Raw genomic sequence first — 19,822 nt, 5'->3', positions numbered from 1 at the left:
ATTCACTTGCCTTAGCTGGATGATCTCCATTTAGATGGCAGTCCAAGTGTGGTATTCTCAGCAGTCATTGTGGGTAGGTCCACATCCCAGACTGTTTTCCAAACCAGCTGTAAGAGATTGCAGGGTGTTCAACAAGCTGGAAAGTTGGGCAAATTGGTGGAAAGATTTAATTAGGTTTTTGGGCAGAGTTCCATTATCAGGTTCTAAGTCTTTCTAATTAATAATGGTCGTATAGATTACAAATGAATACCTTAAAGCTTTTAAACATATGGTAAGGGGTGGATGAGCAATGTGATGGGTTAGACACTGGCCTTTGAATCTCTGGATTCAACCTAAGCATAAACCAATGGAAGCAAGCTCCTGTCTGCTAACTGTAAAGGTCCTATGTAAAATGAGTTTCTCCTCATTGCAGTTCATAGTAGGCCTGGTCCCACAGCACAAAAGTTCAACACTGAGTTTTGCTCATAAACTTTTTTTTTTAAAAACGTGGTCCTATTGGTTTATCTTTCTCTTCCTGTGAGGAAATGTTGGGCCTCCATTTGGCAATTGCTCACAGGCGCAGTCCAGTGTCGTATCATGCAATGGTGCAGCATGGCTGAGACTGGTGCTCAAGCAAGACATTGGTTGAGATTGTGACATGAGACAAAAAGTTAATGAGTGACACAGCTCTGAGATCAAGTGCTCTGCAACTGTGTTGTACCACTATCTAGTGATCCAACCAAAATCAGCAAATGACAGGCAAGTTTGAATGACATCTGTTACTCCAATGTTCTACTGTTAGAACTGCAGGAACAGCTAAATGTTGTTCAGTCTTTCCATGTTAGGGGATAAATGATCTTTCAAATAGCTGGAATTCTCTGATATGCATTCAAATATTTGATATTCTTCTGTCTCAGCAGGTTAACACAGACATTTCAACAAAACATTGAAGCAAAACCTTTACTCAGCCAGAGGGAGGCAGCATCGACAGCAAGTCTACAACAGCGGGCTGAGAGGCGCCCAGTGAATGATACTTTTTCTGATAAGTGGAATGATAATTCACATTATGACAATACAGGTTTTGTCGCCGAAGAAAGCACTTCAATCTTAGAAAATCCCAGTGCCAACCCCTTGATAAGCGCAAAATCAAGGAGCTCATCTGCCCATGGGCGTAGGCCTTTAATGAGACAGGACAGAATTATAGGAGTACCACTGGAATTAGAACAGTCTGTGCATACAGTGCACAGTGTCAGAAATACACCAGAAACTGAAGTGCCTCCAAACAATCCTTGGCAGAACTGGACTAGGACACCTAGTCCATTTGAGGATAGGACAGCATTTCCATCAAAATTGGACAGTACTCCTCTCAGCAGCCCTCTTCCCGATAGGAAAGACTTGGATCAACAGTCAGTGCGTGGAATTACTGACCTATCCAGCACATTTACATCAGGTGCTTCGTGGAGTTTTCTCAACTCTAGAGAATCCAATTTGAGTAGAAGTCATGCAGATAAATTCACACATATCTGCAGACCTGAGTCTGCCAAGAGTGCTATTATTGTCAGTAAAAGTACAGAGAGACTTGCACCAATGATGAGATCAGTTAGAGCTAGCCAGTTTAAGAAATCCCAAAGTATAGATGAAATTGACATTGGGGCCTTCAAGATTTACAATATACCACTGGACAGTTATGGCTCCAGCTCAGAAAATCCAGGTAGCATTGACATACCAGAGCAAATGCCAAAACAAGAACAAGGTATGTCACGTAGTTATTCCGCTCCAATGTTGGATGAAGATTTATCAGAAACATATGGAAGTGGAAAGGTCTCTCAAAAGGCTCCAGTTACAAAAAAAGTGTACCATTTTGACCAAAGTTTCAATCCCCAAGGTGCAGTAAATGTTAAACCTGAGAGACGAGTAACCACTTCTTTTACACATAATGTTGACTATGGTGTCCAGCAAAGCAAAAATGTTTCAAAAGATCTCATTGGTCCACGCTCCTTCAGAGGTTATCCAGCCATGGAACATATGTATTCATTCTCCCAGCCATCAGTGAATGACGAACCAACTAATCCTCGGTTTTCAAGTCAAGGGGACAGGGCTGGATTCTTAAGAAGGGGTGACTCCCTGGCAACCTCCACAGAAATGGTGTTACATCGAAGGGTAAATGAAGCTCCAGAGCTACCACAAAGTGACAGATATGTCAGGACACACTTCAGAGGAGTTTTAGAACACCAGAACAGCGCATCATTGGTTGAGTCACAGTATCTCAAAAGGAATGGAAGATATGAAGAAGACTATTCAACATTCCAAGACATAAAAAATCAGGGTAGGAATTTCCAAGATAAACCTTTAACTCAGAGGAGGCCTTTGTCTGCAAGGAGCTACAGTACAGAGAGCTATGGGTTTTCCCAAACCAGGCCGGTTTCAGCAAGGCCTACCATGGCAGCTCTGTTAGAGAAGTTACCTTCAGATTATAACATCAGTAACTACAGTGAAAAGCCTTCAGAGTGCAATGATTTAAGGATCAGGTCTTCACAGTTGAAAGGAGATGAGAGCTCTGCTAAAATTCCTCTAGACTGGAGACAACAACTGCTCAGGCATATAGAAGCTAAAAGGTTAGATAGGGTGAGTGTGTCTTTTTCTTTTCAAAAAGTTTCACTGGTGTAAATGTTGCCTATTTTTTTCCACTTCTTTAAAAAATACCATTTAAAGCCATTTGTTTAACTCCTCTGGTGACTGAGTTGGTAAATTTGCAGCCGAGTGTGGCACTGAACCATGCACTTCAGGAAGATCCAAAGTTCAATACCCGGTTGATGCTGAGTTAGTTGATCTCAACCAAGGTGGTGATAGGGGCACTACAATTGGCATCAGTGCCCTCAGCTATAGAGGCAAAAATCAGCCAGAATTCCCATCCTGATTGCTATCCTGTGACCCATGTTTGAAAGTGAATGTGTGTGGATGTCAGATGAAGGTGGGATTGAGCTCAGCTGTGATGGCCAATGGGTGAACAGCCTGCTCTCACATGAAAGCCTTCAGGTATCAGTTAGAGGGTTTAAGAAATGAAGGAGCATTGTGTCTCCTTTACCATCCAGCACCTATAATACCTTAACCCAGACTGGACAGTTGTCATTTTTTAAAATCTATAAATCTGGCCCTGAATTCTACTCCGAATTGCAGATTTGGGGTGGTAAATGGAGTTAAATGTGTTCTTAAAAGTTCCCACCTCAATAGACCTTTACCACTGAGAAGGACAAGAGCAGCAAAGTTATGGAAACACCATCCAAGTTCCCTTTCAAGCCATGCACCCATCGCCATTCTTTCATCGTCGTTGGGTCAATATCTTGGTATTCCCTACTTACACCATTCTGGGAGCAACATCAGCACAAGGAGAAAATTCACCACTATCTTCTCGGGGCCACTAGGGATGGGCAATAAATGCAGTTCTGCCAGTATCGCTCATAAATAAAACTGGATCTGCATTCCCCTCCCAAAAACCTGCCAGTTCCCTTTAAGGCCCACTAGAGGCCTATGAATAAAATGTGCCTTCTCTTCCTTTTTTCCCCGAATAATTAAATTCAGTAACAAATAGCTGCTTTGCATCAGCGCATTTCTAGACAGTAACGACTATTAAAATAATTATCTCTTTTCTAACTGCCAGAATTCTTTTCAGGATATTGACAGTAACTGCCGTGAATAATCACCAGGTTAAGACAGTGATTTTTGACTCTTATTTTCAGGCGGTTATTCACTGGTTCACTTGAAGGTCAGCAGCATGGCTATGCACTGAATTGATTGCCTGTTGGCCTCTCGTAAAACTGCTGAAAGAGATATGACTATTTTCATTTTAATTAATCAATTTTTAAAAATTCTGCTGTTTGCACTTCTCCTTTCGTGAAACCACTGATTCTTATATGGTGTAGTTCCACAGGAGGTGTTAGCTATCGTTTTGTACCTTACTCAAATGGCCATTCTTCATGCGTGAGCCTTGACCATGACTGTTGACAGGATTATTGGACTCTGGGGTGAAGGGAATAGCCCAGTTGAGCCCCATCCTCTCCTCTTCTGATGTCCACACACAATCTAGCAATCAGGAATGGCAACTCTGGCTCTCATTGTTCCTCTGTCAAACCCAGGAGCATTGTGGCCGATTATAGCTCCCCTGCTCCCACCCTGGCTGAGTTCAGGTGATTCATCACAGACCGGGGTTGAAACGTGGAACCTTTCTGATCCGCATGGCTCATTACCTCACTTGGCGGTGCATTTACCCCCTGAGGTCAATAGAAACGTAAATCGGGAGAGGTGTTTAATGGGTGGCCAGGCCGATATTGTGCATTTTACACTATTGTCTAAAGTCAAAATTACCCCCATTGTCTTTTTACCTCTGGAACCAAGGCTCAAATCTAGCCCAGTCTGTTGGGATCTTCTGTCTGCTGGGTATAAGGGTCCTGCATGAAATCAGTTTGGACAACCTCAAGCCAGTTCCTCATTGGCATAGGTCCACAGCACAAAACTTCCCCTAATTTGGCACCAATTAGGAATATATTGGTAATCTCACTCAGAGAGGCCAGTGTGTGAAATGGAAATGTCATAGTAGTGCAGTCAGGGTTGCTATTCTGAGTATGGGATAAGGCACGTTTTTGGAGCTTCAATCTAATAACTGGCAGTGCTAGACTTTACCTGAGATAGCTTCATGCTGATATTGGGTGCTGGAATAGGAAAGTATTCTATTTACCAATATGAGCATCCTCACACTGATGAGCACAGAAATCCACCAAAAATTAAGAGTTGACATTAGCCGAATCAATTTCATGAAAGTCAATGCTCCTTTAAAAGAAAAGGAGTCCATTTTTATAGTGTCCTGTCATTTCTCTCGCACACATCTCAAAGTGCTTCATATTCAATTAATTACTTTGAAGTGCGGTAAGTGCTGTTATGTGGGCAAACATGGCAGCTGTTATGTTCACAGCATGATCCTGCAGTCATGAGACTTTAGGATTCGAGGAGCTGCTTGCAAGCAACTTGCAACACTCTAATGTATATTAGGTGGAGCGAGTATTAATCACACAGGTTCAGCGCCTCCTAATCAGGGACCCAACTCTTTAGCCTAGATTTTTGGATTGGGACGATCTGTTTTAGTGGTTTGAGTGGCTCTGCCTTTTTTTCTTTCTTTTTTTTTCCAATTGGTATTAGGTTCTCATAAGCCTTTGTGCCAATCATTCTTTTTCTGCCCCAGCCCCACGATCCACACCAATGGGAATGTCCCTATCTAACATGTTTGGAATGAAAAGAAACAGAAGGATGCCAGGCAGATCAGACTAGACAAAAGGTGCTCTGTACTCACCCACTAGCACTTGCATCTGCAGATAGAGGTAAACATACCTCACTTTGCCTCCTCGGAAGCATCCCAATTACAGTATGCCGCATTTCCAGTGTACTGCATGGAAGAGGCATACCAGGGTGATCAACAGCCAGCATAGCCTGATTTGCCACACAGACCAAGATGCCACCAACAATAAGAGCACCTACCTACCAACAGCATGGGCAACTGTCTTCCCACGACCTGGGTCAACAGTCAGCCAAATGCAGAGTTGTTTCATCTGCTCCAAGGACACGTGCAGCTTCTACGCTACTACATAGTGTAAGTTGGTACAGCCAATGCGAATGGCCATCTATACTTGACCTCCTTGTAGGCTTGCTGCACTGCTGACCTATGGGGACGATACTGCGGATTGGCAAAGGGGGCCACCATCCGGACAACTATTTTTTGCAGCACCACCCCCTTGACAAAGGCTGCTAATGGGTTGAGCTGCCTTTTGAGCTCTTCCAAAGGCTTTCAGAAATTTTGTCACCCTATCTTGCCAGTTCCTTGAATTGCACCTCATCCCTTTAAATTTTACTTGCACACAACTTTCTGGTACCAACATTAGTGTGCGTCCAAAGCTGTACCTGGAGCAATGCTAAGGGGATAACCTTAAAACTTGGATGCAAACAACATACTTCCATTTGGGGCTGTCTAAAACCTAAGCTGCACCCATATCAGAAAACCTAAGCTTCCGAATCTCTCATGTTGCTGAAGGCAGGCTTTCACAGTGTTACTGTTCTGTTATATCCTTATACCAATTTTGCATATCTCAAGTTAGCACTTTTCTTACATGCAGAAACTAGTTAGCTTTTCTACTGTATTGATGTAAATTCCTCCATCCAAGTACTGAGAGAGGCAAATGTATTCTACTGAGCTGTCATATATAATTGTATTAACATTACACAAGGAGACCTATCTATACTCACCCGCATCGCTTAGCCACACCTTGTTACTTTGCTTTACTTTTTAAAACTGTTGGTTGGAAGTAAATTGAGAGCCGATGTCTGTGCAGAACTTGTCCTCACATGAAATCAAGAAATGTAGTAACATTATGATTGGCGAGCACTGCCCATAGCCCTCCAATCCATTCACGGTGTCATGTCGAGGAAGAGTTATAAATATCTTTAAATGTATCAAAATCAGTCAATTTTACAAAAGCATTAGTAGCAACTCTGGTTGATTTTTTTCACCCTGTGTGGACTAGTCCAGTCTTTCAGAAACTAAGGGAAAAAACAGCCACATTAAAATTAATCCTAAATTTCACTAAATGCTAAATAAATGGCTACTGAATTGTATTCATATTAGAGTCTGAATAAAACATGGTTAAAACTGGGGAAAGGAAATTAATTAGACCTTCAGAAACTTATTTGGTGATGCGGATGAAAACTACAGTAACAATTTTTTTAATCAAATTTTCTCATTTGTTTTATCACCTTTCTCCCCTCACCTCCCTAATTCCTTCCTAGAGTGGGGGTTCCATGCACATCAGTCTCATTGCAGTAGCTCACCCAAGTGGCTATTATTTATGTGTGAGCCTTCACTGTGAATATCAGCAGGCTGTTCGATTCTAGAGAAAATCGCAACCAAGTTTGACCCTGCCCTCTCATCCACATATGTGCACTTCTGGCAGGAGTTCCTGGATGGTGCTTAGGAGCAGCATCCTTGTCCAATTTTTCCCTCCCTAAAACAAGAGCTCCCCTACTGCCACCTCAGCTGAGACCAGGTAATTAAACACTGACCAGCACTTGAACCATTATATCTTAGCTAGAGTGGTAGCAGCATCACTACAATCCCTGGCCAATATTTATCCCTCAGCCAACATCACTAGAACAGATTAACTGGTCATTATCACATTGCTGTTTGTGGGATCTTGCTGTGCGCAAATTGACTGCCGAGTTTCCTACATTACAACAATGACTGCACTTCAGAAGTACTTCATTAAATGTAAAGCACTTTGGGACATCCCGAGGTTGTGAAAGGCGCTGTATAAATGCAAGTCTTTATTTGTCTTTCTTTATCTTTACAAACAATCTCATGGGGCAAAAGTCAACCATTTGAGTGAGATAACAGGGACCTGCCAGTTTCTGTGGCGTTGTGTCGTAGCATGCGTAACCATCTTTGGGAAAGAGAGTAATTAAGGGGGAAAAAAACAGATGCTATAAAATGTAGTTTACTGAAGCTCTGTGGAACTGGAAGATGCTTCAGAACAATTTGTTCCTACTTGTTACTTTAATCTCCAAGAAGCTGCACAACTCACTATAAAAGCTAGGAGAGGAAAGAACACATAGCAAAACTGAATTTTATCATTTGACACAGAGCTATTAAGTACTAAAATGAAAGGAGAAATGGAAAATACTATTACCTGCACAGATATATAAACATAAATTACTTTTATACAGGCACTCAATTTCTCTGTATTTACTATAAATGATATCCCTCTAAATGGCATGTTCTTAGAATATCTTAGGTTATTATCATGAAGTTTTGCTCCACAGTATAGGAGGGATGTGAAGGCAACAGAGAGGCTACAGCACAGATTCACTCAGATGCTGCCCGGTATGAGGAAATACAAATACAAAAGAAGAACTTGAAAAATTGGGGCTGTTTTCATGAGAACACAGGAAATTTCGGTGTGATTAAGACGGGATGAGACAGAGAAGATAGAAACACACTGGGCTCGATATTAGCAGGGTGGGGGGTCGACTGGGCGCGTGGGTAACGCGCCCGGTGAAATCAGTGTGCTCCGCACGCAATCGCAGGCTAATTGGAGCCACTTACCTGTGCTTCCGGGTTTCCCGCTGATAAGCTGTGCGGCGGGTGGACTGCGCATGTGCAGCAAGGTCTGTCAGCTGGAGGAGCACTATTTAAAGGGGCAGTCCACCAATGCTCCTCCTGCAGCAAACAACCAATGCTGAACCATGGAGCAGGCCAGAGGGAAGGCTGCCCCAAGATTTTCGGACTCCTCACTCCAGCTATTGCTGGAGGGGGTGAGGAGGAGGAGGGAAATGTTTTTCCCGTCTGATGGGAGGAAGTGCCCTCCCTCTACCACGAAGAAGGCCTGGCTGGAGGTGGCCGAGGAGGTCACCAGCTGCGGCAATGTGCCACGAACCTGGGTCCAGTGCAGGAAGAGATTTAATGACCTAACCAGGTCAGGCAAAGTGAGTATACTTACACATTCCGTCTCTCACATCACCTCCACCACCACACAACCCCTTCTGCACTGCCACCACAACGCTCTCGCATCACTCCTCACATCCACTCAACTATCATCCTCACCTTGCCTGCACGTACTCACCGCCACTGTCCCCATTCGAACACTACCACGCAACCCAATCCTCATACAATGTCATGGCTATGTTGCACAGGCACCCTCCCATGCATCTCCCTCACGCTCAGCCCCACCCACACCAATGCATGCAGCGGGTCACCATGCAACCATCACTCAATCACCCCTCTGTGTCTTGCCTTGATAGGAGAAGAGATGCCAGAACACCTGGGAGAGGGCACGGACCGGAGGGGGCCCACCACACCAGGTGACACTAACAGACGCTGAGCAGCAGGCATTGGACATCAACCGCACGTTGGAGTGCCTGTCTGTGGCGGATGCCGAGGCTGGGATTGCATAAGCGGCTGGTGACAGAAAGCTAACACTCAGCACTCATGATAGCGAATGATCTTAGCATCACTTGGCATCTGCAGCACCTCAACATCTGTCCAAATGCCTAATATTGCTTTCTGTTCTCTTGCAGGCCCATCTGCGAGCGCCGTGACCGTGGAGGGCGATTCCTCAGAGGACCTCCTGGCCTCTGAGGGTCCATCGTCACATCTGAGCCATGCACCCACCAGCGCAGATACATACACCTCGGTGGGTCCCCGTCCTCACTTAGTTGGGCTTGCACATGGTGAGTCACCACGCACATGTGAGCATGAGCAGACCCTGGTGGCAGGGGCAGCCATGGAGAGTCCGCGTTGGTGGGAGCACTCTTCTCCAGGCTCTGCTCAGCTGGACCCAGATGCTGAACCCTGGGGGCCAGCCATGAAAAGGAGAGTCATCGAGGGGCAGCAGCATATTGCTGAGGCGCTGGAACAGGTGCCACGCGCGCTCTCCACAATCGCGCAGAGGATGGAGGAGTCCAACTCCTGCATGAGGGGAATGGTGGCACAGGTACAGGAGGGTATCTTCGAGATAGTGTCGCAGGGATGTGAAGGCATCTCTGAGATAGTGTCGCAGGTAGGTGCGGGAATGTCTGCGATGGAGGAAAGGCTAGCCTCCCTCAAGCGTCAAGCACGGCTCAACAATGAGTCCATTCAGGCCCTGACAACGGCCGTTCGGATTCAGGGTGAGCAACATTCTGCCGCCTTGAACAGGCTGACAGATACTTTACAAGTATCTTTACAAGATACTTCCAAGGCCTCACGCAAGTCCTCCAAACTCCCGTCCAGCAGGGTGGAAGGAGTGATGTGGGCCTGGGTCACGAGAGGGATGATGGTGAAAGGGGACATGGAAGTGGGGACGCCACTCAAAGCGCTCCCACGTCTCACCCGTTGCCCCCCTTTCAACCAGTACCCGCAATGCTGCCCCCTCTCCAGGTGGCCGAGTCTGCCCCTGCACAGGTGCAGGTGGAGGAGTCTTTGGAGGGGCCCTCACGGGCACCCAAACCCAGAGGATGTCGGCCCAAAGCATCTCATCGGTCAGGGCATGGACAAGAGCAACCTGCCACTACCTCTGCTGAAGCCACAGGGGTAGCACCACGTCGGGGTTCCCGGAAACGCAAAGGCGAAGGTTTTGTGAGCACAAAGGGAATGCACAAGGGTGTCTGACGATTTGTCATGTTTTTTATTTATATTTGTTTTATTTCACATGCACAATAAATCTTACTATTATCACCACTACTGCCACATCTAGCCCATTCTTGACTGGCTTGTGGAATAGGTCCCTTTCATGGGGTTCACCATGAACACGCACACTTGATGCCACCCATTGTGTCACTGCAGAGTGGGTGTAGGTGTATTTGCAGGGCTCTTTTGTGCAGATGACTGAGAGACGTTGGCGATGTCCCCGGTGGCACCCTGGAAGGATGCGGAGGAGAAGTTGTTGAGGGCATTGGTGACTTTGACAGTGACAGGTAAGAAGATGGTGCTCGGGCCAGCTGGGAGCAGCTCGGCATGAAGGAAGCTGCAGATGTCCACGATTACATGTCGAGTGACTCTGAGCCTCCATGTGCACTGCTGCTCAGAGAGGTCCAGGAAGCTGAGCCTCGATCTGTAGACCCTGTGGCGAGGGTAGTGCCCTTGCGACGCATCTCTCTCTGCGGTTGCCCTCCCTCCTGCTGTGCAGGTGGATGTGTCACAGCACTGTGTTGTGGAGCTCCACATGTCAGAGGTCAATGGCGTGGCCGGCGAGGCTGGTGGTGCTGTTCGCCCTCCGAGGTCATGACTGCAGCTACGGCGGCCCCCATCCGGAAGTTTGAGGAGGTCTGCAAGGTAGATACATGTGTCTGGACATCGGGGTAAGTGTGCAAGTTTGTGAATTTTATTGTTAGGAGGAGGGTGGTGGAGGCCAAACTTTGTCCAAAGTGACAGAGTGGCCTCCTGCAATGAGTGAGAGTCTCCCTCCCCCACCTGTCAAATGGACCTTTGCAGCTGCCACAGGCTGATGGCTGCAACACGTCCATTTCAACTGGGAGTGCTTCCCCCAGTACGGGAAACAGTCTCAGTTCATTTCAAAATCCCACCCCTCCTAAAATATCAGGTCAATCAGGTCTTTAAACAACCTGAAGTACCTGTTTAAGTACTTTAAGTGGCACCCCGCCGGCTTTAATTGCCGGCGGGAGTCCCACATGCGGATGCTGCGCGCGCATGTCAGTGCGTCACTGGGGAACCCAGAAGTGGGCGGGTTGGAGCCGGGCTCCAGATCCGCCCCGGGAATCCTGGATTTTCGCAACCACCCCACCACGAACGTTCCCGATCGCAGGTGCGAAAATCAAGCCCACTGTTTCCAGTGGTTGAAGGTTCTGGAACGAGGGGACATAGATATAAGATTAAATGTAACAGATTTATGACAAAGAGCAGGAGAAACCTTTTTTTACACACACAGGGTTATAAAGCTATGGAATGCACCATATGGAGGATAAACATAAACACCGACTGGTTGCAGATATGTACCGTGCACAGTGACACTGATGCACTGTTGGGGAGCAGTCATGTCCTGTCACATGTGAAAGACACCAGCAGAGCTTCTCACCATGTGCCCATTCAGGAGAAACTTAGCACTATGGAATTACATAGAAATTCCATCACTATTGAACCCAGTCATTAAAAATACAAGGGCCATCTGCCCAAATGTTGATTCATATTGTTAACTGGTGGATGCCAACTTCAGCCCATACACAGTCCATGAGGGCCAAGCTGAGAAGTAGTGGAGGGCACTTTAATCTTTCTTCAATGACATTAAAGTCCCGATACAAGTCAAATTTGTAACATATAAGGCATTAGCCCAAACAGTTCTGCTTCATGATTCAGAAATCCTACTCAAGAAATGAAAGGACTTATTTGGCCAATGTGCAGGATTCAAGAGCAAGCAGTGTAGTAGATTTGCAGCAAAAAGGTAAAGGTTTATAGTGGGAATTGTGTATAGGACCCCTGGCAGCAGCTCTGAAGTGCTAGATTGTATAAATGCAGAGATTAGACAAGCGTGTAAGAAAGGCATAGTGGTCTTAATGGGGGACTTCAACCTTCACATAGATTGGGAAAAGCAGACTAGCAACTGTCAGAAAGGTAGTGAATTTCTTGAGTGTGTTCGGGATAGTTTTCTACAGCAGTATGTCCTGGGGGCAAACCATACTAGATTTAGTAATGAGTAATGAACCAGATTTAGTTAACGGCTTAACTGTACGCGAACATCTATCCAATAGCGATCATAACATGATCGAGTTCAATGTAGTGTTTGAAAGGGAAAAAAGTGAGTCAGCTGCTAAGATTCTAGACTTGGGTAAGGCTGACTTCAATGGGATGAGACAGAGACTGTCCACAGTAAACTGGGCAAATCTGTTAATGGGTAAAACGACTGATGATCAGTGGGAAATGTTTAACGTGATATAGGATCGGTTTATACCCCGAGGGGCAAGATCTCTACTTGCCAAAAAAAACAGCCATGGACAACTAAAGAGGTAAGGGACAGTATAAGACATAAGGAAAGGGCATACAAAAAGGCAAAAAATGGCAAAGATCCAGGCGAATGGGAAAGATACAAAGATTAACAAAGGGTCACAAAACAGATAGGAAGAACTACAAAAAGAGAGTATGAAAAGAAACTTGCAAGGGATATCAAAACCAATACGAAGAACTTTTATAGTTATATTCGGAAAAAGAGGGTGTCAGGAGCAGTGTTGGCCCCTTAAAAACTGAAAGTGGGGACACTGTCATTGACAATGGGGAAATGGCAGACATGTTGAATAATTACTTTGCATCAGTATTTACAGTAGAAAAAGAGGATAGCATGCCGGAAATCACAAGAAAACTAATATTGAATCGGGGACAGGGACTCGATAAAATTAACATAAGTAAAGCAACAGTAATGAAGAAAATAATAGCACTAAAGAGTGACAAATCTCAGGACCAGATGGTTTCCATCCCAGGGTTTTAAAGGAAATAGGTGAGCACATTGCAGATGCCCTAACTATAATCTTTCAAAGATCTCTAGATTAATGAACTGTCCCTCTGGATTGGAAAATTGCACATGTCACTCTGCTTTTTAAGAAAGGAGAGAGAGGGAAACCAGGGAATTATAGACCAGTTAGCCTAACATCTGTTATGGGGAAAATGCTGGAGTCTATAGTTAAGGATAGGTTGACTGAACACCTCGAGAATTTTCAGTTGATCAGAGAGAGCCAGCATGGATTTGTGAAAGGTAGGTCGTGCCTGACAAACCTGATTGAATTTTTTGAAGAGGTGACTAAAGTAGTGGTCAGGGGAATGTCAATGGATGTTATTTATATGGACTTCCAGAAGACATTTGATAAGGTCCCACATAAGAGACTGTTAGCTAAGATAGAAGCCCATGGAATTGAGGAAAAAGTATGGACTTGGTTAGGAAGTTGTCTGAGCAAAAGGCGACAGAGAGTAGGGATAATGGGAAGGTACTCACATTGGCAGGATGTGACTAGTGGAGTCCCGCAGGGATCTGTCTTGGGACCTCAATTATTTACAATATTTATTAACGACTTAGATGAAGGCATAGAAAGTCTCATATCTAAGTTTGCCGATGACACAAAGATTGGTGGCATTGTAAGCAGTGTAGATGAAAACATAAAATTACAAAGCGATATTGATAGATTAGGTGAATGGGCAAAACTGTGGCAAATGGAATTCAATGTAGACAAATGTGAGGTCATCCACTTTGGATCAAAAAAGGATAGAATAGGGTACTTTCTAAATGGTAAGAAGTTAAAAACAGTGGCTGTCCAAAGGGACCTAGGGGTGCAGGTACATAGATCATTGAAGTGTCATGAACAGGTGCAGAAAATAATCAATAAGGCTAATGGAATGCTGGCCTTCATATCCAGAGGACTAGAGTACAAGGGGGCAGAAGTTATGCTGCAGCTATACAAAACCCTGGTTAGACGGCACCTGGAGTACTGTGAGCAGTTCTGGGCACTGCACCTTCGGAAGGACATATTGGCCTTGGAGGGAGTGCAGCGTAGGTTTACTAGAATGATACCCGGACTTCAAGGGTTAAGTTACGAGGAGAGATTACACAAATTGGGGTTGTATTCTCTGGAGTTTCGAAGGTTAAGGGGTGATCTGATCGAAGTTTATAAGATATTAAGGGGAACGGATAGGGTGGATAGAGAGAAACTATTTCCGCTGGTTGGGGATTCTCGGAGTAGGGGACACAGTCTAAAAATTAGAGCCAGACCTTTCAGCAGCGAGATTAGAAAACATTTCTGCACACAAAGGGTGGTAGAAGTTTGGAACTCTCTTCTGCAAACGGCAATTGATACTAGCTCAATTGCTAAATTTAAATGTGAGATAGATAACTTTTTGGCAATCAAAGGTATTAAGGGATATGGGCCAAAGGCCAAAGGGTATATGGAGTTAGATCACAGATCAGCCATGATCTTATTAAATGGCGAAGCAGGCACGAGGGGCTGAATGGCCTACTCCTGTTCCTATGTTCCTATGTTTCAGGGAAGAAGTGCTCTGGCCTGCATCCATTTGTCCTTTAGTACCAGGTAGGGGAAGTCAGCCTCATGGCAAGCACATCTTTTTATCAAACCTCCTCACGTGAGGACCTGGTTTAAACAGTTGGTCATGAATTAGCCTGGTACGAGACACTGGACTTGGATGTCGAGGTGGCTGGTGCAGCACAAGCTGCCCTTTGTAGGTCTTTCCATCATATTGAAGGAAAATGTCTGCTGGATAGATGACAAGAAAATACTGAGGCTTGGGATGATAGCTGCTGGAAAATGTTATGCAGAGGCTGAGTATGAGAACTTGGTCTTATATATCCAGAACCTGTTGGCTGCTACAATTAGGTTGTAGAGAAGCAAGAAGCTGCTGCTTAAATTCCTCATCTCCAACTGGTGGAACCACTGTTCAATGGGGTATGGTCTGTATCCATACTGTGGCCAGGAGGATGGTGGCAGTGCATAGTGGGTACGGTAGCATAGTGGTTATGTTACTGGGCTAGTAATCCAGAGGCCTGGACTAAAATCCAGAGTCATGAGTTCAAATCCCACCACGGCAGCTGGCGAATTTAAATTCAATTAATTAATTAAATTCAATTAATTAAATAAAAAATCTGGAATTAAAATACTAGTATCAGTAATGATGGCCATGAAACTACCGGATTGTCGTAAAAACCCATCTGGTGCACTAATGTCCTTTAGGGAAGGAAGCCTGCCGCCCTTACCCGGTCTGGCCTATATGTGACTCCAGCAATGTGGTTGATTCTTAATTGCCCTCTGAAATGGCCTAGCAAGCCACTCAGTTGTAAAATCTCGCTACGAAAAGTCATAATAAGAATAAAACCGGACGGACCACCCGGCATCGGACCACGAGGCACCGGACACGACAACGGCAAAACACCAAGCCCAGTCGACCCTGCAAGGTCCTCCTTACTAACATCTGGGGACTTGTGCCAAAATTGGGAGAGCTGTCCCACAGACTAGTCAAGCAACAGCCTGACATAGCCATACTCACAGAATCATATCTTTCAGCCAACGTCCCAGACTCTTCCATCACCATGCCTGGGTATGTCCTGTCCCACCGGCAGGACAGACCCACCAGAGGTGGCGGTACAGTGATATACAGTCAGGAGGGAGTGGCCCTGGGAGTCCTCAACATTGACTCTGGACCCCATGAAATCTCATGGCATCAGGTCAAACATGGGCAAGGAAACCTCCTGCTGATTACCACCTACCGTCCTCCCTCAGCTGATGAATCAGTCCTCCTCCATGTTGAACACCACTTGGAGGAAGCACTGAGGGTAGCAAAGGCACAAAATGTACTCTGGGTGGGGGACTTCAATGTCCATCACCAAGAGTGGCTCGGTAGCACCACTACTGACCGAGCTGGCCGAGTCCTGAAGGACATAGCTGCTAGACTGGGCCTGCGGCAGGTGGTGAGCGAACCAACACGAGGGAAAAACTTACTTGACGTCGTCCTCACCAATCTACCTGTCGCAAATGCATCTGTCCATGACAGTATTGGTAGGAGTGACCACCGCACAGTCCTCGTGGAGATGAAATCCTGTCTTCGCACTGAGGACACCATCCAACGTGTTGTGTGGCACTACCACCGTGCTAAATGGGATAGATTCAGAACAGATCTAGCAGCTCAAAACTGGGCATCCATGAGGCGCTATGGGCCATCAGCAGCAGCAGAATTGTATTCCAGCACAATCTGTAACCTCATGGCCCGGCATATTCCTCACTCTACCATTACCAACAAGCCAGGGGATCAACCCTGGTTCAATGAGGAGTGTAGAAGAGCATGCCAGGAGCAGCACCAGGCATACCTAAAAATGAGGGGCCAACCTGGTGAAGCTACAACTCAGGACTACATGCATGCTAAACAGCGGAAGCAACATGCTATAGACAGAGCTAAGCGATTCCACAACCAACGGATCAGATCAAAGCTCTGCAGTCCTGCCACATCCAGTTGTGAATGGTGGTGGACAATTAAACAACTAACGGGAGGAGGAGGCTCTGCAAACATCCCCATTCTCAATGATGGCGGAGTCCAGCACGTGAGTGCAAAAGACAAGGCTGAAGCGTTTGCAACCATCTTCAGCCAGAAGTGCCGAGTGGATAATCCATCTCAGCCTCCTCCCGATATCCCCACCATCACGGAAGCCAGTCTTCGGCCAATTCGATTCACTCCACGTGATATCAAGAAACGGCTGAGTGCACTGGATACAGCAAAGGCTATGGGCCCTGACAACATCCCAGCTGTAGTGCTGAAGACTTGTGCTCCAGAACTAGCTGCGCCTCTAGCCAAGCTGTTCCAGTACAGCTACAACACCGGCATCCACCCGACAATGTGGAAAATTGCCCAGGTATGTCCTGTCCACAAAAAGCAGGACAAATCCAATCCGGCCAATTACCGCCCCATCAGTCTACTCTCAATCATCAGCAAAGTGATGGAAGGTGTCGTCGACAGTGCTATCGAGCGGCACTTACTCACCAATAACCTGCTCACCGATGCTCAGTTTGGGTTCCGCCAGGACCACTCGGCTCCAGACCTCATTACAGCCTTGGTCCAAACATGGACAAAAGAGCTGAATTCCAGAGGTGAGGTGAGAGTGACTGCCCTTGACATCAAGGCAGCATTTGACCGAGTGTGGCACTAAGGAGCCCTAGTAAAATTGAAGTCAATGGGAATCAGGGGGAAAACTCTCCAGTGGCTGGAGTCATACCTAGCACAAAGGAAGATGGTAGTGGTTGTTGGAGGCCAATCATCTCAGCCCCAGGGCATTGCTGCAGGAGTTCCTCAGGGCAGTGTCCTAGGCCCAACCATCTTCAGCTGCTTCATCAATGACCTTCCCTCCATCATAAGGTCAGAAATGGGGATGTTCGCTGATGACTGCACAGTGTTCAGTTCCATTCGCAACCCCTCAGATAATGAAGCAGTCCGAGCCTGCATGCAGCAAGACCTGGACAACATCCAGGCTTGGGCTGATAAGTGGCAAGTAACATTCGCGCCAGATAAGTGCCAGGCAATGACCGTCTCCAACAAGAGAGAGTCTAACCACCTCCCCTTGACATTCAACGGCATTACCATCACCGAATCCCCCACCATCAACATCCTGGGGGTCACCATTGACCAGAAACTTAACTGGACCAGCCATATAAATACTGTGGCTACGAGAGCAGGTCAGAGGCTGGGTATTCTGCGGCGCGTGACTCACCTCCTGACTCCCCAAAGCCTTTCCACCATCTACAAGGCACAAGTCAGGAGTGTGATGGAATACTCTCCACTTGCCTGGATGAGTGCAGCTCCAACAACACTCAAGAAGCTCGACACCATCCAAGATAAAGCAGCCCGCTTGATTGGCACCCCATCCACCACCCTAAACATTCACTCCCTTCACCACCGGCGCACTGTGGCTGCAGTGTGTACCATCCACAGGATGCACTGCAGCAACTCGCCAAGGATTCTTCGACAGCACCTCCCAAACCCGCGACCTCTACCACCTAGAAGGACAAGGGCAGCAGGCGCATGGGAACAACACCACCTGCACGTTCCCCTCCAAGTCACACACCATCCCGACTTGGAAATATATCGCCGTTCCTTCATTGTCGCTGGGTCAAAATCCTGGAACTCCCTTCCTAACAGCACTGTGGGAGAACCGTCACCACACAGACTGCAGCGGTTCAAGAAGGCGGCTCACCACCACCTTCTCGAGGGCAACTAGGGATGGGCAATAAATGCCGGCCTTGCCAGCGACGCCCACATCCCGTGAACGAATAAAAAAAAATTTAAAAAATTCATACATTTCATAGTGAGTTGTGCTGCTCACCTTGCTGCTCTGGAGAAGCTCTTAATGCCTCCTCACTTCGTGAGGGTTTAAGCAAATACTTATCAGTTATCAAATGACGAATTAGTAACCATCCCACTGAGTGGAGGTGTGCAGGGTCTCTAGTGGACTGCAAGGAAACAATTCAAGTTCAGAACCAAGTCAACTCTCTGTAGCAGACTCAGTAATCTGACATATGAGCCAGGCAAGTCTGTAATACTCCAAGAAATTGTTGATGAGTGCAAATCTGTGTCCCTGGGAAAAAAAACAATGGGCCAGAAATTCAATTGTGCCGTGCCCATTACGGATGTAAAACAGGCACCTAAGGATCCAATATGACAGGCGGCATGCACACACGCAATCCACGGCAAAAGCGCGCCACGCCACATTTTGGATCGGGCTCCTCCATAGGCGTCCAGGAATCATTTATAAGCCTCATTATCATATTTAAATAAGGGTCCTACGTTTGTTGTAGGATCCTTTTGTGAAATTGGTCTGCCCCAGCACCTGACTCACTGTGATAAACTCGCTCAGCAACTTGTGCCGCTAACAGGCAGCAAGGACCCTTCAGCAACGCTATCTAAAAAGCTCATCCACGACACACAGGTTTGTTGCTGCTTTGTCCTTTTAGGCTGCTGGTTAACTTGTGGCCATTTTTTTGCCTATTTTCTGCCTTCTGACCTCTGCTGACAAGTTTTTACTGATGGTAGACTGTTTTTGTTTGCCGTCAGTTTTACTGCAGTCATGGGTGGTTTGGTACATCTAATAATTAAACCTACCAGGAATAATTAAGAAGCATTCTTGTGCAATCCCTTAGTGTCTGTCTTGCTTTCTCATTTATCTATCCTAGTGCTCCTATGAAGTGCATCCCTAGTGACTACATCTTGGGAGGTGGAAGGCTGCTGAGCTTCCATTGAGGATACTTCCGTGGTGGGTGACCTCAATCAGCTCTGGAACTAGAGGGCCCGCTGCAAACTGCAGCATTTTGGCATGGGCCGGGGCAGTCTGGCCCAGCTGGCTGTGGGGCACTAAAAAGAGCACTGGGAGGAGTAAGTGGTGGGGGGAGCAGGCATGCTATCATCCTGAGAGGTCAGCAGGGGCCTCTCTCATGGAGCAAAGGCCACTCTTCTGCAACTGCGTTTCAGCACTCCTACGGTTCTGCACAAGTACAGAGCGCAGAAGTGATGTGAAGCTCTGGAAGTCCCTGTCAACACTGGCCCCCAGAGCCAAGGTGGCAACCGTCTGAGTTTTCAGGGCATCAGTGTGAGCAACCATCGAAACTGTCAGCAGAGGCTCCATCATGGCGTGTGCCACTGCCATGTTCATGGAGCTGACCACTCGCTCTATGTTGGACAGAATGGTCTCCCTCCTCTGCACGAACCCCTGACACAAGTTGGAGCTAGACACCTCCATGCTTTGAGCCATTGCACGCAAGCTCGCTGGCAGGCTGCCCATGATGC

At 46.5% G+C, this 19,822-nt stretch overlaps 1 protein-coding gene across 2 annotated transcripts in view; it reads left to right on the top strand.

The window, feature by feature from the left end:
* Positions 1-19,822, top strand: part of lrrc7 (leucine rich repeat containing 7) — a 231,913-nt gene that overhangs the window by 151,917 nt on the left and 60,174 nt on the right. Inside the window, exon 18 of one of the 2 annotated variants that reach the window (XM_067989712.1) lies at positions 900-2,604. In XM_067989712.1, coding sequence (XP_067845813.1) covers positions 900-2,604 — 1,705 coding nt within the window. Of the gene's footprint in view, positions 1-896; positions 2,605-19,822 lie in introns of both variants that reach the window. The other variant, XM_067989711.1, reaches the window with a different exon arrangement.

This window comes from Heptranchias perlo, chromosome 9 (assembly GCF_035084215.1).
Source record: "Heptranchias perlo isolate sHepPer1 chromosome 9, sHepPer1.hap1, whole genome shotgun sequence".
Taxonomy (NCBI): domain Eukaryota; kingdom Metazoa; phylum Chordata; class Chondrichthyes; order Hexanchiformes; family Hexanchidae; genus Heptranchias; species Heptranchias perlo.
The sequence above is the reverse complement of the archived record's forward strand: the minus strand, read 5'-3'. Positions and strand labels throughout refer to the sequence as shown.